Genomic DNA, 26,870 nt, shown 5'->3' on the forward strand with positions numbered 1-26,870 from the left:
TCCCTGAGCGCTGTCCTGGAGGCAGGGGAGGAGGGTGGCTGATCAAGGCGGTGGGACATGGGGTCGTCTCTACCAGGTTAGCCAGGAAAGGGGCAGCTCCCATTTTACAGATGGGAAGGGTGAGATGGGCTCCCTGAGTGACACCCTCAGTGTCACACAGAGATTTAAACGTTGCTGGGACATTAGACAAGCCTTTCCCAGTGGCACCAAGTCCCCACCCCTCTCCTGCCCCCTCTGTGCCAGGTTCACACCCTGCTCTGCTATTTAGATACTTTCTGGCTCTGCCCTGAGCAGACTAGAAGCCCCCAGCACACGCCTCTGCTCTGAGGGGCCGTCTGTCCACCTACTTTTCCACTTCCAGGGTCTCTATTCGGGTCACAAAGTTGCTGGGCACGTAGCCTTCTCTTCCTGTGATGAGAGACTTGGCCAACCACCAGTCTCCAGCTCTAGGTGGGAAAGAAAAACAAAACAGGTAGTGGCTCCCACAAGGCTCTCTGGGCAGCTCACAGCCCACAGCATCTCACCCCTGGGAGGCAGAGGATTCGAGAGGCAGGTGGTCGGGCAGAGGGAGGGAACTGGGGCCAGGGGCTCAGTGATGCGGGGTGTCCAGGTCATTCCAACTCGCCAGCATCCCATGGGCCCAAGATGCTCCTGGCCCAGGGGAGGAAAGGGAACAACGCAGCCTCCGGGGGAGGTTTGTCTCCATAGCCTGATCCACCCACGAGGGACCCAGTCCTCTGGTGAGCCACCTTCCTCTCGATTAATGGGACACGTATAGGGTTTGGGGACTGAGTTTGGACTGGACGGGAAAGACAGAAACAAGGAGGGCTGTGGAGGAGAGGACCAACCAGAGCCCACAGATGGTCAAAAGGTCAGGACCTTCACACTTTATCGCAGAACATAAAGAAATAAAGGAGCCCTCAGCCTCCACAGGACAAGCCCGATGTGCGAGAGAGTAGCTTTAGAGCAGTTTCTGAGAAGAAACTCTGGATAAACTAAAGCTGAATTCACGGGTAGGGTCTCATGCGAGAGCTTGTCTGACAAGGGAGACAAATCTGGACACAACAGACTCCAGCCCAGAGCTGTGATGGAGCAGCCAGGCAAGCATTGTGAGCATCAGGAGGGCTTCATGGAGGAGGTGACGTTCAAGGTGGGTTTTGAAGGAAGAGTAGGATTTTGACAGCAGAGCAGGAGGTAGTGAATATGAACCCCTACTACTGAGTGACTGGGCTGGGCTGGGGGGCAGGGCACTGGAGAAGATATTCTGGAGGCAGCCGTGCAGGGCGGTGGGTTGGGGGAGAGGTAGGTGGGCCGGGGGTGGGGTCCTGCAGTCACAGGGACGGTGTCCGGGACACTTACTCGTTCAGGATCTGCAGCTTCTCCCCCTTCAGCACCTGCAGGTCCCGGTCGTTCATGGCTTTGTAGTCGTACAGCGCCACCGCGAAGTGCTCCTCTAGGGCGAACAGGGAAGAGATGGTCACTGCTTGGGCTGCTAGAGCGATGGTAGGGGCTGGAAAAATCCCGAAGATCTAGGGAGATCGGCTGTGTGCACCTGAGGGACGCAGACCCACGTCTGGGAACCGTCCCTTATCACTTCGGAGGCCATGACCCTCCCCTCTCTTCCCCTTCTCCCCCTGCCCTCCCTGCCTCTGTTCCAAGGGGAGTAGTGGTCTCGGAACATAGCAGCTGTAACTTTGACCTGTAACGGTACCCAGGGCCCTGTCACAGTGCTCTGGCTGGCAGTACCCAGACGAGCTGCTGGTCCCTGCAACGGAGCGGGCTCCGGAGCTTGGCTTATCGTCTTTCCAATGACCACTGCTTTTCTGCACAGCTCTGGGGAGCGAAGACCCCCCCGCCCCGAAAAAGGTCACCTGGAGACCACTTAGCGTCCCCAGAAGTAGATGACTCAGTTTGTCACCAGAGTGTGGCTGTTCACCTCCCCTCGGCGGGAAGGGGGGCTGGAATAGATGACAGAGGCCGCCTCCGGTTCTGAGATTCAAGGTCTTGTGCCAAAGGCAGTTGGTTTTACTTCCTTCTCCTGGACTTCCTTCCTGGAGATGCGAAGCCCCCGGCAGGAAGTAAGGATCTCCCCTAATGGTAATTAACCATGATCCTCAGCACGGATAAGAAACACCAGGCACCAGGTGAGGCCACTAACTGGGTTGCAACTCTTGACTGACAGACTCTGAGCTCCTTCGCGGAGAGGCCCCATCGTAATTAGTTTTGCATCCTCCGCAGTCCTGGGGCAGAGCCGGGCTCTGGGTTGTTTGTTCAGTGCAGTCGTGAGAGTGCTCTAATGCCTGAGGCCTCCCGGTGCTGGATGCAGGTGGGTTATGAAGATGCTGGCGCAGAGCTCTCCCGGAAGCCCCATCTTGTGAGCCCCCTGCCCCGGCCTGAACCCCCGAGGTCATTCATTATGTCACCTCCACAGTCCGGCCCATCAGAGTGGAAGTGGAGACCAGGGGTGGTTAGAAGGCCGGCAGGGGGCCTTTGAAAGTGGGCTGGGAAACTAGATATGGGAAACTCCATATGGAACAGAGCAAGGGCTGGGATGCAGAGCCATCGGCCTTCGCCCGTGGAGGTTGGGAGCTAGAATTTTTGAAAGCCACAGTTTGACGATGCTGTTTGTATTTGCTGTAACTCTTTTGGTGCTCGTTCGTAGTTTGTAAAGTCTTTAAAAAAAAAAAAAGCCCACCCAGGCTCAGGTACACTAAATGAGCTGGTGCTTGGCTCCTGGAGGGACACCCCCTAAGGGCAGGTGAAGCCTAGGGCACCTCACTCAGCCTCCCCCCAGGCCTCCTCCTCTCCGACCCTCGAGGGCCCATCTTCCCCAGGAAGCCACTCCCATCTCGGCCCCTGTTCCAACTGCACGAAGCCAGGGGCCTGGAGGACGTGGCCAGGGGAGCCTCAGCTGCCGAAGCAGCCCCTTCTTACCTTGGTCCGGGTGCCTGGTGTCAGGAGGGGGTGGAGCCAGGTGATTAAACACGACCTAGAGCGGAAATGCACGTGCTCTGTGTTAGGTCACGGCCCCGAGGCCTGGGCAGGGCAGGAGGGGTGAGACTGCTGCGTGCCAGCTGGAGGGTCTGGGGGAACCTCTCTGCTGGCCCAGGAGGCTGCACAGGTAAATTCTACACATGCTGCCTCAAGCCCCAGGTGCCAGTGCCATGTCCCACAAGCCAGGACCGCCTGCCCAACCACACATGTGGCTGGAGGAGGGGTACGTGGGGATGCCCCAACTTCGTAAGAGGCAGCTGTGGAACTGTGGGAGGAAGCCATATCACCCAGGTTAAAATCCTGGTTCTTCTTTAAAAGAGAAATTGCAAAAGAGTATTTGCTCTCAAGGGAAATTATTTTAAAAGCATATTTCCCTCAAACTCAACAGATGTATTCCCAGGTATGTACCCTGTAGAGAAACTTTTGCACCGGAAGGCTCCCAGAAAAAAAATTAAAAAAAAAAATCGTTGAAGTGTGGAAATCATGCTTTGACCAAAAAGATAGACGAATAGACAAACTGGAGCGAGTCATGCAACGAAACCCGGGGCAAGTTCGTGGCTACAGCCCCAGGCATCCCCGTGGATAAAACCCACAAACGTAACAGAGATCCAAAACCCACGTCTCGGACGAATACATGCTGTCTGATTCAAATGATTTAAAGTTCACAATGGGTAAAATCAAACTGAAGAGTGTTTAGAAACACATACATATGTGATCACACCGAAAAAGCGAAGCTAAGGAATGATACACACTCTCAGGATAGCGGGGCCCGGGGTGACGAGGATAGACTGGGGGCAGCAGACAGTCTCAACCGGCTACCTTCTACTTCTGAAGATGATGGAGCTGTGCTGGCTCTTCATTCTGTTCTTTGTTTAACTTGACATATGCGTTACAAATTTTTTTTTTTTTTTGTGGCCACGCAGCATGTGGGATTCCCCCACCAGGGATTGAACCCGTGCCCCCTGCATTGGGAGCATGGAGTCTTAACCACTGGGGCCGCCAGGGAAGTCTCCAAATATTCTTTTTGTATTCCATATTTATTGAACACAATTTTGAAGTAGGATTTTGCAAAATGGCATGTATAGCGTGGTTCCATTGACAATATAAACATGTGATATAAATAACCCACAGAAAAGGGGTCTGGAGGCAGACGCTCTGAAGTGCTAACTCCAGGTATCATTGGGCAGTGGAATAATGAGTATTTACGACTTTTTTCCATAATTAATAGATATGATGTGACTTTTTAAAAAGTTCAAAACCTTCCAGGCTCTACTACTTATTAGCATATAACGAACACAGTCGAAGTTGGCATTTTCCCAGTCGATCATTCATTCATTCAACAAACATTTCATTGCTACCTGCCAAGCCCTGCACTAAATTGGGACACAGATAGATAAGATTTCTCTAAGAAACAGGATTGGCAATCCCCCCTCCCCTCCCCCATCAGGTCACTGTCAGAATAAAGCAATGGCCAGTCGAATGTGCTGGTGAGGGTTGGGGGACCCAGGCATGACTCCCAACTGACCCAAACCAAAAGGGGGTAGGTGGCCGGGGGAGGCACGAACATTATCATCTAAAAGTGCCTCTTTGGGAATGCTACCGTCAAAGGGTGCCAACCGTTTTGTGAACAGACCAGAACTGCATGACAGGCTCCATGAGAACTTGAGGGCCTGCTGCGGAGCAGAGGGCCCCTCCAGTCCTAGGCTGCCTTATCCCAGGACGGCAAGCTGCTTGGAATGCCAGCAGCAGTGCCACGAAAGGGACAATGACCATCAGGAGCTTCTGGGCAGGGGGTGGGGGCAGCAGATGTTGCTAAATGCCCCAGACCCCCCCTCGCCCCACCCTTTCTTCAAGTTGACATTTTTGATTTCCTTTCCTCTTCAAGGCTGCCCGTGTGCATTGAAAACTGGCTAAGGATTACCGGGAGCCCCCTAGGCCAGGTCCTGTGCCTTGCACACCTGCATATGGTCACGTCCCCATCAGAAAGGCATTCTTACTGTACCCATTTTACAGATGTGGACACTGAGGCACAGAGGAGTTAAGTAACCTCCCTGGAAGCACACCGCTCATAGATTTAAGCTCTGCAATCTGGCTGCTAAGCTTGGTACTATGCCACCACTGTGACGTGGGTCGTGGTGGCAGTGGGAGGGGTCTACTTGTTGGTGCCCCGCGTTGTCTAGAGATGGCGCTGGTGCTGGCTGCAGACGAGCAGCAGCCCCCGAGCCGCGCAGGGGAGCTCCGTGTGCCCCTCTCCCACCCCTCCAACTGCGCACAGCAGTCACTCACCAGGGGCGGCAGTGGTGGGGCCTCTTTGCCCTGGGTGCTGGCCTTCTCGGGGCTCCATCTGCCCTTCCCCTTCTCCTTGACCTGCCTTTTGCTGCTCACCACTCCCATTCTGTCAGAGAGCACACAGAAGATTGGCCATGTGAGTAGGTTTTCAGAGCCTCTGTGCACAAGAGCGTCCCCAAACCCCTTCTGGTTGCCGATTAAAAAGGTGGGGAAGCAGGGGGGCAGAGAAGGTCAAAGTCAGAACATGGGGTCAGAAGGGGCTTGGGTGGGCTAAGCTTGCCTCCATCTTTTTTCCCAGAGCAGGAAGAAGTGGCCCAGAGAGGAGAGGCTCCTGGGTTTAGGACACAGAGATGGTCTGGCCTGAGGAAACTACCAGAAACCGCCAGGGTGGATCCCAGGCCCCTGGGGGTAGGAGCCTTGCCGTCTAGAAAGAGGCTGACCAACGTGTCTGGTGGTCTGGGTTTCAGTCTTCACTTGGGAAAGTCACATTCCCTCTCCCGGCCCACGTTAGAACATTCTGAGGTTCTTTCCAGCTCAGATTTTCAGGTGAGATGCTGTAATTTAGGTCACAAAGATAGTACAGGCATCTAATGCCAACTTTTCAACAGTATCAGGGAATCTTCTTGAGAGGTGAGTGAAATACGATCAAGATTTTTCTTGGGTAAAGAATCTTCAAATGACAGATGTGGGAAAGACCCCGGGGACCACAGCCAAGAGCATCACCACTTCACCACCACCCGCATTCCAGGGCCGGCTGTTCAAGGAGAGCTTACTCTTGACCAAGAACTTCACCTATCTTGTATCATCCTTTCAAGTCTCTAAAATAAGTGCAAGTAGGAGGTCTGAGATGTTAAGCAGCTGGTTCCCGGTCAAAGAGTTAAGCAATGCAGAGCCAACCGTGGAGCCCTGGCAGACACTAGACCACCACACTTACCCACATTTTGGATAACAGATTATGGGGTTGTACTAGGAAGCGCTGCTGACTTTTATCAGGGGACTATTTAATATCTATTTATATGATAATTTTCTTCTTTAATTTGTTGATGTAATGAGTTATGTTGATCAATTTTCTGCTACTGAAACATCCTTGCATTCTGGAATATAAGCTATTTGGGGGCTTCCCTGGTGGCGCAGTGGTTGAGAGTCCGCCTGCCGATGCAGGGGACGCGGGTTCGTGCCCCAGTCCGGGAAGATCCCACATGCCGCGGGGTGGCTGGGCCCGTGAGCCATGGCCGCTGAGCCTGCGCGTCCGGAGCCTGTGCTCCGCAACGGGAGAGGCCGCAACAGTGAGAGGCCCGCGTACCGCGAAAAAACAAAAACAAAAACAAACAAAAAGCTATTTGGTTACAGTGCCTTAGTCTTTTTGATACACGGATGGGTCCTATTGGCTAATATTTTATTTTGAATGAAAATCTATATTCCTGAGCGTGATTGTTCTATAAGGAATTAACCTTAAGATGGTTCTGGCTTCATAACATACCGGGGATCTCTTCGTCTTTGTTCCTATGATCTTGAATTGTTTAATAACATCGGGGTTATCTGTTCTTTAAAGACTACATGGAACGCAGCTGGTAAGTCATCTGTTCCTGGGACCCTTTTAAATAGTAGATCTCTAAATAAATTTCCAGTTTCTTCCACAGGAATTTGTTGCCACTTTTCCTCCTTCTTGCACCACTTTGATAATTTATATGATTTATAGGACATCTTTGATTTCCTCTCCATTTCCAATTTACTATGAAGTTTTACATCGTATTGTTTTGTAATTATTTTCATCTCTTCTCTTTCTTGATTATGACTTATTTGTTGTTCCCAATATAAATTAAATGTACTTTCAATAATTACAATTTTTAATTGGATAACATTATCTGAAGCTTTCTATGACCAAATAAAGTCCTACCCTAGCTTTAAAATTATGAAAACGGAGAGTAAAATCAAACCTGCATGAAAGTGGAATAGGAATAGACATATCATCAGAGACGCATAATAATTAGAATGCAAACAGGTTCCCGTACATATGGAAACTGCATATATGAAAACAGTGGCATTTTAATTCAGTGGAGAACTGAGGGTTTATTTTAATAAAAGGTATTGGGGAAATAGCTATCTACCTAGAACAAAATACAATTGGATGCCAATCTCACACCATATTAAAAAAATAAATTCCAGGTGTATTGAAAAAATATATTAAAAATTAAACAATTTTAATTGGAAGAAAATTTAGGAGACCATACATATGAAGCAGAGCTTGGAGATAACAATTGACAAAGATGGAATAGCTAGAAGCTGAGAGAGGACAAAAAGACATATTCATAACAAAAGGACAGATTCATAAATGTTAAAGGTACTACACAGTAAAAGAAACCATCATGAAGATAAGCAATAGATTGGGGGAAAGATTTGCAAAGCATATGGCAAACAAATGTCCACTTATACGCAGAGGTCATGAAATTTGGCCAGAAGTATGGGTTTAGCATATAATCTACTTGATACAAAAATGAGTAAAAATTATAAATAGACAATCCATCCAACACAAATCCAAATCACTAAATAGGCATGTGAAAAATGTTGGACTTACTTACCAATTGGAAAATGCAAATCAAAGTTACAAGAACGTTGAATCAATAAGATGGGGAAATATATAAGAGGAATGGTAGAGGGAAGAGATATGGGAACATATGTATATGTATAACTGATTCACTTTGCTATAAAGCAGAAACTAACACACCATTGTAAAGCAATTATACCCCAATAAAGTTGTTAAAAAAAGAAAAAAAGAGGAATGGTAATACCAATTGTTGATGGTAAAGAAAGGAAAATTGTGTTTTCTTACATTTCTGGTACAAAAGTATTTATTATTGTTATTTCATCTGTTCTTTCCCACTCCATTTCTAAGATGAAACCTCTGTGACGTCTGGGATCTTTGCATTATACATTGTTAATCCAAATTGCTAAAACAGTGCCTGGTACAGAGTAAGTGCTTAATAAATATTGAACAAATAAAATATGAAATATTGCCAAACTTGTAGAAAGCAATCTCTCAAGTTCTATTAAAAGGAAAAACTACACATACCTTTCGATTTACAATCCCACTTCCAAGAATCTCACTGTGTACTAAGACATCCTTATATAGGAATATAAGAGATACAAACACGTTTATTGCCACAATAGTTGTAGCAACAAAAAACAAAACAGAAGAAACTTTGTAACTGCTCACCAACTGGGGAATTGTTGAGTAAATCTGCACTTTAAAAGTCTCTAAAATATTATGCATCTATCAAAAAGAACATGTTAGATCTTTACCAGCGAGGCTAAGAGGAATTGCTACAACATATAGTTAGGTGAGAAAAGCAGGATGTGAAGAAGTGAGGCTGTCCCATATTCGGAAAAACCAAAGAATGAGACAAGAAACCCCTATGTAGGCACATGCACGTGTTTTTATATTACATGGAAATAGGTTTGGGAGGATAAACACGAAGGTGTTTACTTTGGTGATTGGTGGAGGAGGTAGAGACAGAAAGGGAGGAAGCACGCCCACACCCAACAGAAAAAACAGCAAATTTAAAAAAGTGTGTGTGTGGGTGTTAATGCAAAGCAGGACTCCAAAAAGATATTTCCTAAAGTGTTAATATTGTTGATCTCAAGTAATGAGACCTCGTGTGAATTTTACCTTCTTTCTTATGATTTTATATATTCCTTGAATCCTTTAACAGGAAACATAATCTTATTGGTACAAGCAGAAAATGAAAAGAGATGTGAATGCCTTGCCGGGGACCAGAAGGGGCGTGAGGCCTGGACCCGGGTCAGCCCCAGCTCTGGAGAATGGCTGCCTGGGCCTCAGGCCTTTCCTCCCTCTCCCACCCAGCCTCCTGGCGCAATGAAGCGTCAACCATACTGCCACCAATTTTAAACTTCCTGGGCAGACCTTTATGTCCACTTAAATAGCAGAGCTGAACATCTACATAACTTGACAGGAAGTAAAATTCCTCAGATTAAATCACCACTACTTACACTTCCTCGTCCTTTGACTCCTTAGCGGTGTGTATGCAGATGCTTCTCCATGGGTTTTATAAACACATCGGTTCTCTAGGGTCCCTCCACCCCAGAGGCTCTGACTGGAGCCTGAGTTACCCAGGAAGCCATGTGACAAGCAGAGCTGTGTCCCCGTGCTCGGGCTGCCACCCCGCTGTGATATTTTAGCAGTTTCAGGCTGGGTGGAGCCAGGAAACAAACGCAGCGTCCACGCAGAAGCCCAAGGCAACACGTGCGGCTCCTTGGGTGTTCAGGGGGCTTTGCTGCACTTAGCGGGCACTGGCCTCCTCCCAGCGGTGAAGGATGGATGGGAGAAGGATGTGAGTTGTGTGTGTGTGTATGTGTGAGAGAGAGAGTGCACACACGTGCACCTGCGTGTGTCTGTGAGTGCATGACAGAGCAAGCATCTGAATGCACCCGTGTGTGTGTGTGTGTGTGTGTGTGTGTGTGTGTGTGTGTGTGTAGTGCAGGGGGTAGGGGTTAGAAAGAGGAGGGGATGTTGGGGGAGGCGACCTCTGCTTGTTTATTTGAAATGAATTAGACGCCGCTGCCCACCTTAACCAGAGCAGGGAGATCAATGTAGGCCCCCGGGGAGACGCTGAAAACCTGAAACAGGGGCTTCCCTGGTGGCGCAGTGGTTGAGAGTCCGCCTGCCGATGCAGGGGACGCGGGTTCGTGTCCCGGTCCGCGAAGATCCCACATGCCGCGGAGCGGCTGCGCCCGTGAGCCATGGCCGCTGAGCCTGCGCGTCCGGAGCCTGTGCTCCGCAGCGGGAGAGGCCACAACAGTGAGAGACCCGCGTACCGCAAAAACAAACAAACAGACAAAACCTGAAACACAGCCTCAGCCTGGCAGGGGATGTGGCAGAGGCAGTAACTAAAAATAGAGAGACTGGAAAGCCTTTATTTACAGTGGCCAGCATTTCACAGCATGAAAGTACTTGACATATATGATTCATTCAATATTCATGTAGCATCCATAGGGTGGTTACAGTTACAGTAAGTCCCCTACACACGAACGAGTTCCTTTCCGACAGAGCTGTCATAAGTCCAAAACAGCCTAGGTACCCAACTAACACAGTCAGCTATATAGCACTGTACTGTAATAGGTATATAATGCTTTTCACACAAATAATACATAAAAAACAAAGGCAAAAAATAAGCATTTTAAATCTTACAGTCCAGTACCTTGAAACGTACAGTACAACAGCTGGCATACAGGGGCACGTTCGCGTCTTTGAAAGTTCTCAGCTTGACGGCTCGTATGTAGGGGACTTAACTGTATTCTCATTTCACAGCTGAGGATGGAGTGGCAAGGTGGCTTGTTAAGGTCACACTGAAGGTGACAGAGCCAGGTGCTGGAGGGGGTTCTCAGCCCCCACGCTGCCCCCGACCTCCCTGCCCAAATCAGGTACATGGGTGCCCTGCCTGGGGCTCCATCCCCTGGGCCCACAGCTCAGGCTCAGACACACAGTCCTCTCCTCTGTGGAGGCTGCACCTGCCTCCAAAGCCCTCCTGCCGGGAGGAAAAACCTCTAGGGAGCTGCTGGATGGGGGAGGTCTGGAATTCCAGGCAGAGCCTCCTACAGCCATCTCCCTCCTCCCTGGCTCTGGGGGGAGTGGGTGGTCCAAGCAAGCTGGGCTCAAAAGCAAGCCACGAATTGACTGTGTGAACCTGGGCAAATCACATCACCTAGGCTCAGTCTCCTGACCTATAAAATTGGGAAGTATGAAACTACTCCCCGTTTTTATACATAAAGGCTTCCTGAGAAAACATACTCAAAGGTGAATGCCGAAAAAAGCCAAACAATGGACTTTCCTGTTTGGGGGTGAAGGGGCAGTTCTGTTTCTGTGGAAATTAAACCAGGTTTCAGTGCACTTTTCTGCTTGCAATGCCCTATGGGTGCGATTCCTTCATCCCGATCCTGGCTTTATGGAATGCCATATCTTTAGCATGTTTTTAAACAAAAACTAATAACGTGTCAATTATGTCTTGCCTATTTGGCAAATCTTTGTCTATTTTTAGCCTTTCACAGATGTCTTTTAATTATGCACTTACCCATGATTACAGGCGTAATTCCAATGACTACTTGTGTAAAATTAGGGGGCAGATGCACCAAAACATTAAAACGGTTGTGCACACACTATTACCCAGATGAAAATGGTTGTCCTGCCAAGACGGAGCTGTTGGCAGGCGGGTGGCAGTCCATTCACCAGCTGACGTGCTCAAGTCCGAATTCAACACATGGAAAATATTTGGGGATGTTGACACATAATGCACAGCTACATAGGTTTTATAGAGTTCAAGGACCAACAGCCCGTACATAAATCACGTGGTTGTCATGCGGACCAAACAAGATGAGGGTCAGAAAGGAACGAGAGCAGAGAGGGTGCTAAATAAATTCTAACTAGAGGATGAACTGGGTGACAGAGGAGAGCTTCATGGTGCCCTAAGCTACCACTGGGGTCCTTCGGGATTTCCTAACCTTTCCTTTGGGGGTGAGAGCCTGGGTGGTGGTGGAGATGGTAAGTGGGGGACAGAGGCCACCGAGGATGGCGGGCTATCGTGTGGCCCCGGGAAGTGTTGATGGCTCTGAGTCCCTCCACCTGAACTGGCTGCTCCAGAAGTAGGTTATTTGAGAGGCAGGAGGATGATGTGGTAGAAAAAATCTTCTGCATAAAATCAACCCTGGAATGCACATGGTTGCATGACAGAAAAATCAGTTTGACTCTGGTTCACTTTTTTTAATTTAATTTTTTTAATTGAGGTATAGTTAATTTACAATGTTGCAACTCTGGTTTATTCTTTTAAATAGCAGGTACTGTCATGTGTTAAGCGGTCCCCCTGTGCCAGATACTGAGCCAGATGCCCCATGAACACTGTCTTGTTTGAGAGAGACCATGGAGCACCGTTGACAAGAATGCTGAGTTCTGAATCCTGGTTTCGCTACTTTTGACCTGTGTGTCCTTGGGTAAGTTGCTTAACATTTCTGTCTCTTAGTCTCCAGATGGTAACAGTTCCTGCTCCCAGAGCGTGGTAAGGATTAGATTAGTTATTACATGCTACTGGCACATCTTAGAACAGTGCCTGGCCCATAGTGTTTAATAAATATTTTATTATTATTCCACATATACAAATAATCAACAATAATATTTCCTTTAGTAACTGTGGGACAGGCAGTGCTACCTTCTTTCTACAGATGAGATGGACTTGAGACTTGAAGCCACGTCAAGCTAGTGAGCTGCGGAGCCAGCCTTACACCCACCTCTGACTGGTTCCTAAGTCTGGGATCTGGAAACACTGCCATGTTATTAGCCGAAAGCTCTACCCTCTGACTTAACCTGCCAGACATGGGTGGGTAGCTTCAAGTTGGAACAGGTAAGCCTGTGTGCAGACCCAGGGCCCATCCTGGGCGTTGGACGTCGTGGTGAGACGCCAGGCTCTCATTGGCGAGTTCCTTCTGCCCTCGTGGAACATTTGTCTACTTCCAAGCATTCCAAGGCCTGCCCCCCACGAATCCACTAGTGCAATGCCCATTTCCTAGAGAGTACAGTGATGGGCCTATGACTCTAAACTAAAGAAGAGGCCAAAGAACTTGAATTGAAACTTATTTTTCGAGTCTCAAGTTCAGGATAACTCAACTTGAATGAGGCTACATCACCTTTGCCCATATCGCTCCCCCCACATGTGATCATGAAACAGCTGCAGTGTTGGCTCTTAGAAACTATATTCTTGTGTTCATTCAGTCACTGTCAACCGTGTACTGTGTCAGACACAGCGCAGACATAGAGATGAAACAAGGAAGGCGTCCGTTCTCGGGGGACGATAAGCGGTGAGACATACACTCAAGTCACAACAATCAGGGTAGGCAGGTGACATACAGAAGAGAGGTCTTGTGAGCTCAGCAAGAAGAAATCACTTCCACCTGGAAGAAAACACTAGGTAGTCCTTAACGGATGGCTCAGATATCACTTTTTTAGATTAAAACTATTTTTAATGAAAACTTTCTAAATATAAAAATAAAGAGTATAATGAACACCTCCATACTCATCCCCCTAGATTCACCAATTATCTTTAGAAATTGTTTTCTTTTTTTTAATTATTATTTTTTTTAACCAGATGTTCATTTTTAATTATTATTTATTTATTTATTTGGCTGCGTTGGGTCTTCGTTTCTGTGCGAGGGCTTTCTCCAGTTGTGGCAAGCGGGGGCCACTCTTCATCGCAGTGCGTGGGCCTCTCACTATCGTGGCCTCTCTTGTTGCGGAGCACAGGCTCCGGACACGCAGGCTCAGCGGCCATGGCTCACGGGCCCAGCCGCTCCGCAGCATGTGGGATCTTCCCGGACCAGGGCTCGAACCCGTGTCCCCTGCATTGGCAGGCAGACTCTCAACCACTGTGCCACCAGGGAAGCCCTAGAAATTGTTTTCTTGATTGAAGTACTTTAGGTGTTTTAAGACAAATCATTTTATAAATAAAGGATTGAAACTTTGAAATGAAATGAAACTCATGGCTTGAAACATGCTGTGTCACCTCCACATACTCTGCACGTGTCTTTAAAACATGGAGACATTTTCTCACAATGTCATTATCACACCTAACAAAATAAGCAATAATTCTGCGGTTTTATGTAACATCCAATCCGCAATCAATTTCCCCAGTTGTCTCAAAAATGCCTTCTTGCTGTTGGTTTGTCCTATCCAGGATTCAAACAAGCTTCACACATTCTATGGGATGGTTGAGTCTCTCTCAAGTCATCTTTACTGGAACTGCCCCCCAGCCCCTGCTTAGGTTTGTTTCATGCCACTGAGTTATCGGATCCAGAGTGGTGGTCCTGTGGAATGTTCTGCGTGCTGGAGTTTGCATCTTTGTGGTGGCTCACAACCTGCTGCTCTATCTACCTCTTCCTCATACATAGAACTAACTCTGCCGGGTCCACTATATTCAGGTTCACCTTTTCCTGGTAGGGATGCCTTATGGGGGTGACGTGAGCTCTGTGTCACAACCTATCTGGAGGCCCAACTGTCCAGCGGCACCGCTTCAGTGATGCTAAGATAGATCTGGGTTCAGGTGATGCTGGTTTGATCCTTCCATCGATCATCTCCTCATCAACATTTCAACTAATGGTTCCATGAGGGGTCACTAAATACTGATGTGCTAATTCCAGCATTCCTTCCACGCTTGTTAGTTGGGAGTTGAGAGAGTAAAGGATGAGAGCGAGAGAACACCAGAAAAAAATGCCCTGCATAATTCCACCAGGGCTGGGTAGTATCTACATATACAGAAATGGTGCTTTCCCAAAGACGTTGACGCAAGAACCTTGTTCAGAGTTTTCCACTGGCTGGATTCTAATGCTAGAATTAGTCAAGAAACCACAGTTAACACCTTGTGCGATATTTTCAATACTAGTAGAATATTTGCCCAGTGCTAGCACAGGACCCACTGTAGAGTTGTAACTCCTGCCTGAGTACGTCAGGGCCACTGGGCGAGCTAGCAGTGGACTTGGACTTGTGTGTGCCCTTGGTCAAAGCGGTCGCCAACTTAGGCCCAGTGAAGAGGAGGCACACATACGACTATTTCAATTTTGTAAACTGAAAATATTTCTGTGGTGGAAATTCACTCCCACAATGGTAAAGTTGATCAAAATGATTTTCAGGTGGTAAGACGTTTGAGGGTGCCGAGCAAAACTTCAGGAAGGAAGACAGCCTTCTTGTGACAATGTGTTAAGTAAAATATAGACACATGCTTCCTGTGTCACCTACATTTGATTCTGCTGACATAGGCAAGCTTGAAATTTGTTAGGCAATTAGGCGGAAAATGGCACCATGATGATATTTAAATTCTTGTGATAATTACTAGCTTGTGAATAAAATTCTTTTATTGGGAGACACCATGTACATTTATACTAAAAAAAAACCAACAACCACGGGCTTCCCTGGTGGCGCAGTGGTTAAGAATCTGCCTGCCAATGCAGAGGACACGGGTTCGAGTCCTGGTCAGGGAAGATCCCACATGCCGTGGAGCAACTAAGCCCGTGTGCCACAACTACTGAGCCCGCGCACCGCAATTACTGAAGCCCGCGTGCCTAGAGCCCGTGTGCTGCAACAAGAGAAGCCACCGCAATGAGAAGCCCACGCACCTCAACGAAGAGTAGCCCCTGCACGCCGCAAACAGAGAAAGCCCGTGCTCAGCAAAAAAGACCCAGTGCAGCCAAAAATAAATAAAAAGAAAGTAAATGAAAAAAAATAAGCAAACAAAAAACACACAGTAGTGATAAGTAAAACATGCTACCCGTATGTCGAAACAAACAAACAAAAAAACTACTGGTGTATTTGGTACTGATGGGACCATGGATCTTAATCTACTTTTAAGTTTCTATTTTTTTTGCATTGATTTTATTAAAAAATTAAATCATGAGTTCACTTCCTAATGGAGTCAGTTATGATTCTTTAGCACAGTAGTTCCTAAGCTTGCATTATCGAAGCTGGGAGTTTACAGCCAGTTTGAGGCCAAGTCCCAGCAGCTCTGACACGTAGGTCCAGCCTGGAGCCCCAGGATCTGCATTTTTAATTACTGCCCTGACCATGCTGATGCAGACAGGTTCATCAACCCCACTTCATGGAGACCCTTTCTTTCATTTGGCTGCATTTCTGGAGTATTACTTGCAAAAAGGATTAAAAGATAGTCCTGAAAAAAAAAAAAAAAAAAAAAAGATAGTCCTGAAGACCTTGGGTATTTCTTCATATGAGTCCCTCGTAAATAACGCTTGTAGTTTTCCTGCCTGTGATCCTCTTGTCTTTAAAAGGAATGATTTTTGTTTGTCCTCCATACACGTGTCCCTCAAAACGACCCTGTGAGCTGAACAGAAACCTCATCCTCGTCCTCAGGAGGCTGAAGACGGAGGTGAAGAAACAGAAGCAACTGAACAGGGATTTGTGTCACATCTCTGACGAGAAGCCTTGTTCTCTCAAGCTGAGGCTCACAGGTGTCTTCCCAGATGCGCGTCTGTTCACGACCTGAATTGCTTTCAAAGGCACTAGCCATCATCAGTCCTTTTGAGCCGCCTCTCCAATGTTTATTATGCACAACTCAGAGGTGGAATTTGTAAACAGAAGGGAGGCTTGTGCAGAGAAGCACCTCTACCAGGCTTGAGGGGGCAGGGAGACATTCGGACTGAAAAAGCTGGCTCTATTTTATGCTTGCAAACAGGAAATTGGAAAAGGTTAAAGACAGAAAGAAAAGAAAAGAAAAAAAAAAGGTCTTAGGTTCCTGATATATTTTTTTTTTTTTTTTCCGGTACGCGGGCCTCTCACTGCCGTGGCCTCTCCCGTTGCAGAGCACAGGCTCCGGACGCGCAGGCTCAGCGGCCATGGCTCACGGGCCCAGCCGCTCCGCGGCATGTGGGATCTTCCCGGACCGGGGCACGAAGCCGCGTCCCCTGCATCGGCAGGTGGACTCTCAACCACTGCGCCACCAGGGAAGCCCCCCCTGACATTTTTTGGGTTAACTGTAATTATTGTGAGACATGGATGTCCGGCTAGAGGCACAGAGATCTAAAATTAACTTATAAAACTCTTTGTTGTAGGATTTGCCTATCACAGGGGAGCATGAATACTAATGATTACTAGCACTGGACCTAGTATTCCTTCCTACTCAAGGCTGGACACTCTGCCATGTGCTTTACATATAGTATATCTAGACCTGACAGTAGACATACTCCTTCCCATTTTATAGATGAAGAAACTGAGGCTCAGTGAGGTCTAAAGACTTGATCAAGACTGTACACCGAGTCAGAGACTAACATTTAAAAACCAATTCTCTGGCTTCGAAATCTGGCTGAATCTACTGTGTTCCAAAGTATGTGAAGTAATGTAAATGAAACACTTGTGATGACATCTGTGAAAAACATAAAAATGATTAGAAAATTATGTATAAGTAATAAGTGATAAACAAGTAAAAGTAGATTATGGTAGGATTTTAGAACAGGATGCAGGTCTTAGAGATTGTAGACATAGCAGCAATAGAAAAAGAAACTAAAGTGAAGTGCTTTCAATAAATAAAGAGAAATAAAACTAGAAAAAGAACAGGGCACAGCGAACTGTGAGACAACTGACCACATTAAGTGGTCAAAAAACACATAATTGGATTATCAGAAAAGGGATGGAAGAGAAAAAAATTTGAAATGAAAGATGGAAATTCCAAATTTCATGAAAACTATAAACCCAAGGATTCAAGAAAGTCACTCAACCTCATGTATGAAGAAAACCACATCAAGTTACATCATGATCAAATTGCTGAAAACTAGTGATAAAGAAAAAAATCCTAAAAGCTGCTAAAAAAGATACATTATAGTTCTAGAAAAAAAATCATAGGGGAAAATCTTTGTGATCCTGGCTTAGGCAAAAAACAATCTCTTAGAACTTAAAAGCATGTAAGCATGAAAGAAAAAATTGATAAATTAGACTTTTCCAAAGTAAACCACAGACAGGGGAAAATGCTTGAAAAACATATATCTGATATAAGAGTATATAAATAACTTTTTCAATGTAATAAAAGAAGGCAAAAGTTCAACTTAACAAATACTTGAATAAAGAAGATACTATATGGGGAGTATGAAAATATTGTATCTGGGACTTCCCTGGTGGGCCAGTGGTTACGACTCCTCACTTCCACTGCAGGGGGCAAGCCTTCCATCCCTGGTTGGGGCACTAAGATCCCTCATGTCGCGTGGCACGGCCAAAAAAAAAAAAAAAAAAAGAAAGAAAGAAAAAGAAAAAGAAAATATCCTACTAAGGGCAAAAAGAAAAAAAAGGGAGAACTTTGCTTCAGTCTTTCTTGAATAATTAATTACATTTTTGGAAAGGCAATCATGCCTTTTGCCCAGAAAACCTTGAAAGTGAGTAATCTGGACTCATCTATAAGATGAGCAAAGGCAAAAAAAGCCAAAAATACTTTTATGAAAGCAAGTTCCTGAATGATTTTATGTTAAATAAGTTGAACTATATAACTTACTTACAATAGTGCCTTGACACATAGTAAGCACTCAATAAATGTCAGTTATTATTATACCATGGCTTGATAATATATTATTATACAGACCCCCAAACCATCAAGAAATACTTATATTTGTTTATTTAGAAGCTTGTGTGATTTGGGGCAAGATTTTTAAATCTTGCTGAGCCTCAGTTGCTTTATCTATAAAATGGGGCTAGGGATATGTTTCCTGCTTGCCTTAAAGGATCAAATGAAAATCATTTAAATAATATGTAAACTTTAAAGTACCATACATAATAAAAATCTCTGTTAAGACCAAATAATAAAGCCTAAAAATTTAGAACTGTCCATCTTCCAGACTATCCACCTCCCTACTGGATAACTAATACGTCATCAGGTGGATTTCAGTGCAGTGTTTTTTATTTTTTTCAGTGCAGTGTTTACAGTGAAGTTTTTTTTTAACATCTTTATTAGAGTATAATTGCTTTACAATGTTGTGTTAGTTTCTGCTGTATAACAAAGTGAATCAGCTGTATGTATACATATATCCCCATATCCCCTCCCTCTTGAGTCTCCCTCCCACCCTCCCTATCCCACCCCTCTAGGTGGTCACAAAGCGCAGAGCTGATCTCCCTGTGTTATGCAGCTGTTTCCCACTAGCTATCTATTTTACACTTGGTAGTGTATATATGTCAATACTACACTCTTACTTTGTCCCAGCTTACCCTTCCCCCTCCCTGTGTCCTCAAGTCCATTCTCTACGTCTGCATCTTTATTCCTGTCCTGTCCCTAGGTTCTTCAGAACCTTTTTTTAAATTTTATTTTTTAGATTCCATATATATCCGTTAGCATACAGTATTTGTTTTTCTCTTTCTGACTTACTGAGTCAAGATTTTTACATGCTAACGATGATATTGATTAGACCACATTAAGAAATGATAATAAGTTCTGGAAAAGAGCTAAGGAAACACCCAACATGATTTTCTTGGGTGTTGGTCCCTGGGTCTGATTGAAGAGCTAGTCTTCATTCATGGCGTAGCCCATCCATCATCCTGGCACCCTGTTTCCATTACGTCACCCCCTCCTCTGGCCCACAGCACTTCTTACAGCACCAATCACAGTCCTTTGGGCCTTCTGTTTAACGCCTGCCTTCTAAATTAGACTTTGTGAATGCCTCAAGGGAAGGGGCTTTTTAAAATTTTTCATCTTTGTATCTCCAGGACCCATCTCAGCACTTGGAACGTATTCTAATATGCAGTAGAGCTTTCTCTTCTTTGGAATGAATGAATCAATCAGAGAGAACCCAAATATAAGAAAATGCCTGCTGATCCACTTCCCCCTAATATCCCGCTGCCATAAAGAGTAATCAGTTTAATTTACCAGGACTATAGTAAAAAGATGCCATTTATACCAAAAGCCAGTGTTACTCTATGTACTGATTATCGATCCCTAGCCAATACTATGTGGTCAACAAGGCACATTGATCTAATGTTTAATATTGTATTACATCTAAGATGTCCAAAATGAAATAATTTACACTTTTTTATTGCATGATTATTTCCCATATTTCAGGAAGTCTTTCCCCTTTAACGGCTGCCAATTTTCAGGAATAATAAGTGGTTAACTTAGCAGAGATTCTCAGAGGAAACAAGGAGACCTGAGATTGAATTTTGCCCCATCTTCTTGCCTCCAGGGATGCACGCTTGTGTTTAAGGAGATTCAGGACAGGATTACTAAGAGAGAAAGGAAATCAAACACATTTAGGAAGCCAAAGTCACTTAAGGGTGCCAAACAGTTTGTTGTTACTAAAAACATCTGTTTGAAGAGAAGAGGCCCCTTGGTATTCAGGAAGTCATGGGTTGAAGTCTCCCACCCGTTGGGTTGAACTGTTGGGTTTGGTCTCTTGGATTTCAAAGTTTCTTTGGCTCCTTAAGCCTTGAGTGATAACATTTCCTGTGATAAACTCAGCTCATCTCCTATGGTTAATTAACCAACCACAAATATTTCTGTGTCAGGCCAACTCCCTGGAGAGAAATGCAAGGCCAAAACATTTCCTCTTGTTAAGAACCAAGGATGGCCATGATCATGGCAGAGCCTCTTATTTGAACACATTAGCAATTGGCTTTGGTTAAAGAAGTAAAAAGAGAAGCAACTCTCTCAACCATAAGGCACTTTAGCACAATGGGTGCACACACGCAGAGCTGGCAGTGAGACAGGCTTGGGTTCGAATCCAAGGTTCCCCAGATGAGGATCATATGGTCACCATTCCACGCCTGGACTTCCTGTATGGAGACACAGATTTTTGGATTCTTTTATTTCAACCCCAGACTCCCAAAAGGGGGTGGGAGGGAAGGAGAGAGAGAGAAAGAGAGGTCTGTTGTTTTTAAAAACATTTTGGGGGCCACAGCCTCCTTTGAGAATCTGACGAAACTACAGACACCTCCCCCAGCAAATACACTTATGTGCATACATGTCCAATTGTGTGTTCATTTTCAGGACGCTTCTTCCCCAAAACCCTCACAACGATTCATGGACCTCTGATTAAGAATCTTGGTTTAGACTATGGGACAAATGAGGCCAAAGCCTTGGGTTTTGTTTCCTTATGAGTCATTTCATTTCACAGAGAGGAAAGTCTGTTTTCCGGCCAAAGACCACATCAGTAACCCTGGTCAGCGAATATAGTTGCTGACAACGAGGGAGCTAGATGAGAGGATGAAAACTCAGGCCACTATCACCACGGCTTCAAATGCAAGTCCAAGTCCACCCCACTCCACCCCCAAATAAGCATTCCGTCTCCCTATATAACTGTCGTTCCTCGGAAGGACTAGGAAAGAATACTCTTTGGCTGAGTGACGTAGTTCAGAATGACTTTGCAAGCTACATGTTATTTTGTTTTTAATCATAGCCCTCCAGGATGTTTAAAAAAGGAAACGAAATGTTCAGTTTGAAATACAGTTAACACAATGAAATATTATGCAGCTTCAAAAATGATCACTGTGAAGACATGTAGCCATGGGAAAGATGCTTATGTTAAGATGAAAAAAAGAAAGCAAGGAAAAAACCTCCAGAATCCAAAGGTCTCTGTCCCTTATGATTCCAGCAATGAGAAGCTGCATCGTATGAACCAAGACAAGCAAGTCTTGGGTAGAAATCAGAGGTTAGTGGAATTATTGATGGCTCATATCTATTTCCAAAAATTTTTTGGTATTATATGATTCTTATAGTTTTAAAGAAAGGAGGTAAATGATAAATCTGTACGAAATCAGCCTATTCTTCCAAATGGCTGTGGCGGATCTCCTGCTTCTAAGTGGCCCGGCCCTTTCTGTGGCTTCCCTGTAAGCAGGTGAAGAAGGAAGGCCCCCGGCGGACCTGGTCAGAGCTCCGCAGACCTCACGGAGCACAAAACCCCAGGCTGCAACTGGAAGAGCAGAGAGAGCACATCCTTATTCCTAGGCTTGGGTCCTCGTCATCCGAGTCTGGGCTGACAGGGAGACTGGTTCCTGCAAACAGCATGAGGAATTTCATGTCTAAATGTACGTGACCTTCTGCTTTTTAGATTCCCCCATCCACAAGCAGAGTCAGAAGTAAAGGACACACCCAGGTGACAGACCACTCCCCTGCCAAGCTGAAAATAGACACAGGGTCCCCGCAGGGTCCGCATGGGTCCTGGGAGTTTAGCTACTCTCACAACAGCCACCAAGAGAAAATTGCCCAGGATCTTCCTGCAGTGCAACCAGCTGGGGGGGGGGGAGGCGGGCGGAGTGGCAGCAGCTTCATCAATAAGGACTTGACCTTCTTAAGGTCACGGTCAGCGCACTAGTCATTAGCATGGAGGCTTCACAGCCCAGCTCTGACCTCAGGCCTGTCTCACGTCCCTCAGGCGAGCTCCTAACCGCCTCCCTCTCATCTCTGCAGCCCTGCAGCTGGGGGGGTCGTGAACAGCGAGAGCCGCCATCACCACATCCTTCACATGTGGCTTTTCCTTCCCAAAGCGCTCAGCACATGCAGGGCTGCCCTCCTTCTGCAGCTCCTCCACCGAGGCTCTGCTGGCCTCCTCGTCTGATGGCCCCGAAGCCCATGGCAGGACCTGGGTGACAGCCCCGTCACAGACAGATCAGATAGGGGTGGGCACAGTGGGTGCACATCTGACCTCACAGAGACTCTCGTTTCTGCGCCCTCGGGGCCTCGTGTGAGTCTGGCTTAGCGCACGTGGATGTGGATGCCAGGGTGTGGCACCCTGACAGCCTTGACTCGGGGCAGAGGCTGGAATAAGACATCCCAGCAGCGGCCTGCGTGGATAGAGAAGTAGGATCAGATAGGTCGCCTCAAAGGCCTGATTCCCTTGAGCTCCCCACCCCCAACCTTGGACCCAACCCTGGAGAAAGGGGGAGGGTGCTGAGCTCACTGGGGGGCTTTCCACTACCCAGCAGAAACAAAGATGCTCAGACTAGATGGTCTGTTTTTGCACACTGAGTGTGGCTGAGATTCATACCCTCCCACATGGGTCCACACTCTGTCCTGACCCCCCTGAGCCCACCAGACATCCTTCCAGAGGCAGCAACACCTTCATCATAAACTTGCTCAACCCGTGCTGCTACGGTCTGTGAAGCTGGTGTCCTTGTCAACAATTTCAAAGGTTCCCCTTAGCGTCATTGTTCTCACAAGCAGGACATTCTTCTTCTTCTTTGTTTGGGGGTGGGGGGATAATAAATGAGCCAAATACTTATTCCTGAGGGTTCCCAGGCTGTGCGGCCTTGGGAAAGTAAAAGAGAATAAAGCAAGGAAACAAACTCAGCACTGCGCTGTCCTCCCTTAGGTTGGCAAGCGCAGCATGGGAAAGCTTCAAGGCAGTCTTAAGGCCAGACAGACGGAAGTGAAGAGTGACGAGGTCCAGCCCGAGGGCCAGGCCAGTCACTGATGATCTGTGTGACCTCGTGAACGGTACTCTGCTCTCTGGGTGTGTGGCTGGGAGTTGGCGATACAACTGGGGTGTGTAAATGGGACCTGGGATGGAGACGGTGCCACCCAGCTTGAAGCCCAAAGTCCTTTCTCTTAAGCTCCCTGCTGGGCTCCATGGAGGGAGCCTCTAGCCAGGCCCGGGTGGAGGGGAACGGCCATAAGAAGCTCACGAGATTTTAGATCTGGACCTTCGAGGTCCCACAGGATCTCTCCCTGGGGAGATGGGCATTTCCGGCAGAGAAGAGGATTTAACAAAAGCTCTGAGTTGTGGTGGGCCCAGTGAGCCTGGAGGTGGATGCCAGGAGAGGGGACGGAGACCCAGACCGTCTGGTCTCTGTTCTCAGGCATCGAGGAGTCAACAGAGATTTTACCCTGACTGGTGACAGGGCCACGTTTGACCTTTAGAAAGACCTCACCGACCACATGCAGGATGGACTGGCATGGAAGAGACTGGAAGAAGACAGATGAGCTCCCAGGATGTGCAATCATCCAGGCTGGAGTAGGGGGGACCTGAGCTAAAGCGATGGAGACCTGGGGGCGCATTTGACAAAGGAGAAGTCAGTGTGATCAGTGCTGCCCTCACACAGGGAAGCCTGGGGCAGCTCCGGCCGTCCTCTGCCTTTGCTACGACTCCTGCTTCCCCTGCACTTCAGGGCTCCTTTGTAGGAACACTCCACACTCCTCCCGGAGATGCCAGGGGAGCTGGTCACCTTAGCAGGAGATGGGAGGAAGGGCTGGCAGGGCACCCAGGGATTTCAGACCCGGCCTCTCCTGCAGAGTGTGGAGTCAGGCCAAGGAACGCCAGACCCCGAGGACGGGCGGGCCTGGCACCTCCATCCTCCCCTCTGACTTGCCCACAGCCCCAGTCCCAGCCCCGTGCTCCTGCAAACACGCCGGGACTGGCTCTGGGTGGGAGAGTGGTGGTGGGTGCTCTCGGCCCTCCCGAGACCCACTCAGAGCAGAAGAAGACACGTCTTGCTATTTGATGACAGAAAACATTGTGCGGTAGTAAGTATGTAGCAGGAGAAGGACTTTGGGGAGGAGGTGCTCCAGCGACTAGATTTCTCCAGAATGGAAGAGGCCTGGAGATCTCTTTATGGGGCAGAATGGATTCATTCACTTTTGTTGCAAATGCAATTTGTTGTGCTGGGTGGTTTCTTGGTGTTGTTGACGTGTGTGTGTGTGTGTGTGTCCATGTGTACGTATGAGCCGGTGTGTCTCTGTGTGTGCTTGTGTGTCTGTGTGTGCGTGTGTGTGTGTGAGCACACCTACATCAACAAGCCCCTTGCCTGCAACAGATTTTCTTTTTCATCTTTCTAGTATAAAATTCTTAAAACAGGGTCCAAAAAGGACTGCCGCACCAAACACTGCATGCCGGCAAGTTCCAGCCTCCTGAGGCTAAAACCTCAAGGGGTCCTGTCTCAGGGGTGGGAGATGGGGGCACGCTCCTCAGTCACAGGGCCCCATGGAGCAGCAATCACCACACTGGAAACATCTTTTGAGCACCTGCTCAGGGGAGATTGGCTAGGGGCCCCTCCCACTTACAATGAACTGAAAGTATTTAACCAAGAGAATTCATCAAAGACCTTAAATATAAAACTTCTGACAACATTATAGACCTGGACAAAACCAGCTCTTGAGGCCCGTGTTTTTTTTGGGTTTTTTTGCGGTACGCGGGCCTCTCACTGCTGAGGCCTCTCCCGCTGCGGAGCACAGGCTCCGGACGCGCAGGCTCAGCAGCCATGGCTCACGGGCCCAGCCACTCCGCGGCATGTGGGATCTTCCCGGACCGGGGCACGAACCCGTGTCCCCTGCATCGGCAGGCGGACTCTCAACCACTGCGCCACCAGGGAAGCCCCTGAGGCCCGTGTTTCTCTCCAGTCCTTCTTACACCTTTCCCTTCCCTTCATTGTCAAGGGCCTTTCTGATCAACAGGACGAGAAGGACCACACGTGGTGATGGTGACTCTTTCACAGGCAGGCAGCCCCCGCAGCAGTTCTGATGGCACACAAACAGATGGGAGGAGGGCAGGGTGCACATCACGAGAGAGTGGCTTTCTGTGCAGGCTGCAAGTAGAGGTTCCACGCGCCAGGATGAATGTGGTGGAGCCATTTGCATGGATGCAGCAAAGGCTGAGTTGCACCCACCTCGGTCCACCTGCGTGTCCCTCAAGGGGCCTTGAGGAGAAAGGTGTTAGACCCTCCCGACGCCACCAAAGTGTGACCTTCCTATGAGCAAACTCTTGTGCAAGCAAATGAGATCCTCCTAAAGACCAGAAGGAGGGAGACAGTCACAGGGCCTGTCCCCTCGGCTCTGGGCCAGGAGCCTCTCTGGGGGTGTTATTTTCGCTTCCCGTTTGCGAGTTCTCAGAGGGCACTTGTCTTGGTGACAATGGGGCATGGAGGACCCTGGGAAGCTCCATCTGACCAGGAGGGGAGGGTGGGAGCGGGCACCTCTCACTGGCTGCCCAGGTGGGAGCAGCCTCAGCGGGGGTCAGGCCGCGGCAGAAACATGGGCTCGCTGAGCCCCATCCCTCCTCCGCACCTGTGACAGGGCCACCGGGCCTGGTTGTCAGGGGCAACATCTACAATCTCAGCCTTGATGGCTGGGAGCCACAGCACTGTGTCCTGCACTGAGCCCCGGTCCCCTCTAGGAAGCGTCTCTACCCACACTTCTAGGTGACGCGAGTGGCAAGGGCCTCCCCTGCGGGGGCCACCTTGTCTCATTCTTGGAGCAGGTCCCAGGAGTACTCGGAAAAGCCACCTTCTCCCCTTGGAAGTCAAACAGAAACCAATCCTTCCCATGCCAGCAGCCCCAAACCTTCCTGATTTGATGAAATCTGATGAAAGCTATAAACGATCTTTGCTCAAGACCTGTCCATTCCACAAAAGCTTGCATGCAAGTTCAAGGAGGTCATAGGCTCCATGAAACTCAGCAGGGGTCCATGATCTCCAAGACTTAGGTCGCCAGCTGCAGCAACAGGTGCAGAGACACGCCTGCTGTGGGGAGAGGGTCTCCATCCAGGGTCCTGCACCCCTCCTTTTTCCCTGCCACCAAGCACACGGCAGGACCCCCAGATCCCTGGGCGTCTTCTGCCAGGCTTGGGACTCAGGAGAGCCCAGGAGGCAGGTTCGTCTCTACTTGGCCCTGCTCAGCAAAGCCCAGTTACAGACAAGGCGCAGATCTGTACTTTGGCACTGAGATATTATGCCTCTCAGGCAGCCATGTGCTGGAGCCAGCTCACGCTGGTTTGTAAGAGCCAATTGTTAAATTTGGGGGGTATTTGCGAGCTGTTTGTTAAGTACATTGTTATTCAAAATTAAAATGACATAAAATATAATTAAATGACATTAAAAACGGAGGTAATACACACTCAAACCTCATCACTTCCTAGATAGTTTACTCTTGTCTCTGCTCTTGTTACTTATATCAGTGGTATCTGTAGGGTGGACGCAGTATAGCGGTGTGCTGCCTCGCCTCCTTCCAGCCTCCCCGCTTTGTGCTCAGCCAGGTCATGCTGGCGGCTTGAAATCAGCTACGGCGGGAGTGTTTACACCACAGGAATAGGCAAGGGCTGTACATCTGGGGCTGATCTGTTGCGCTGGT

At 47.7% G+C, this 26,870-nt stretch overlaps 1 protein-coding gene across 4 annotated transcripts in view; it reads right to left on the reverse strand.

Annotated features, from left to right (window-relative positions):
- Positions 1-26,870, reverse strand: part of BLK (BLK proto-oncogene, Src family tyrosine kinase) — a 46,377-nt gene that overhangs the window by 13,588 nt on the left and 5,919 nt on the right. For 2 of the 4 annotated variants that reach the window (XM_022594919.2, XM_022594915.2), the window contains exons 2-5: positions 5,281-5,389; positions 2,935-2,989; positions 1,360-1,453; positions 348-446 (exon numbers count right to left, since the gene is read on the reverse strand). In XM_022594919.2, coding sequence (XP_022450627.1) covers positions 348-446; positions 1,360-1,453; positions 2,935-2,989; positions 5,281-5,388 — 356 coding nt within the window. In that variant the 5' untranslated portion in view covers position 5,389. Of the gene's footprint in view, positions 1-347; positions 447-1,359; positions 1,454-2,934; positions 2,990-5,280; positions 5,390-9,291; positions 9,433-26,870 lie in introns of those variants that run through there. The other 2 variants (XM_022594916.2, XM_022594921.3) reach the window with 2 other exon arrangements.

This window comes from Delphinapterus leucas, chromosome 6, assembly GCF_059928025.1.
Source record: "Delphinapterus leucas isolate spDelLeu-1000000601 "Yukka" chromosome 6, BTC_Dleu_Yukka2, whole genome shotgun sequence".
Classification (NCBI taxonomy): Eukaryota; Metazoa; Chordata; class Mammalia; order Artiodactyla; family Monodontidae; genus Delphinapterus; species Delphinapterus leucas.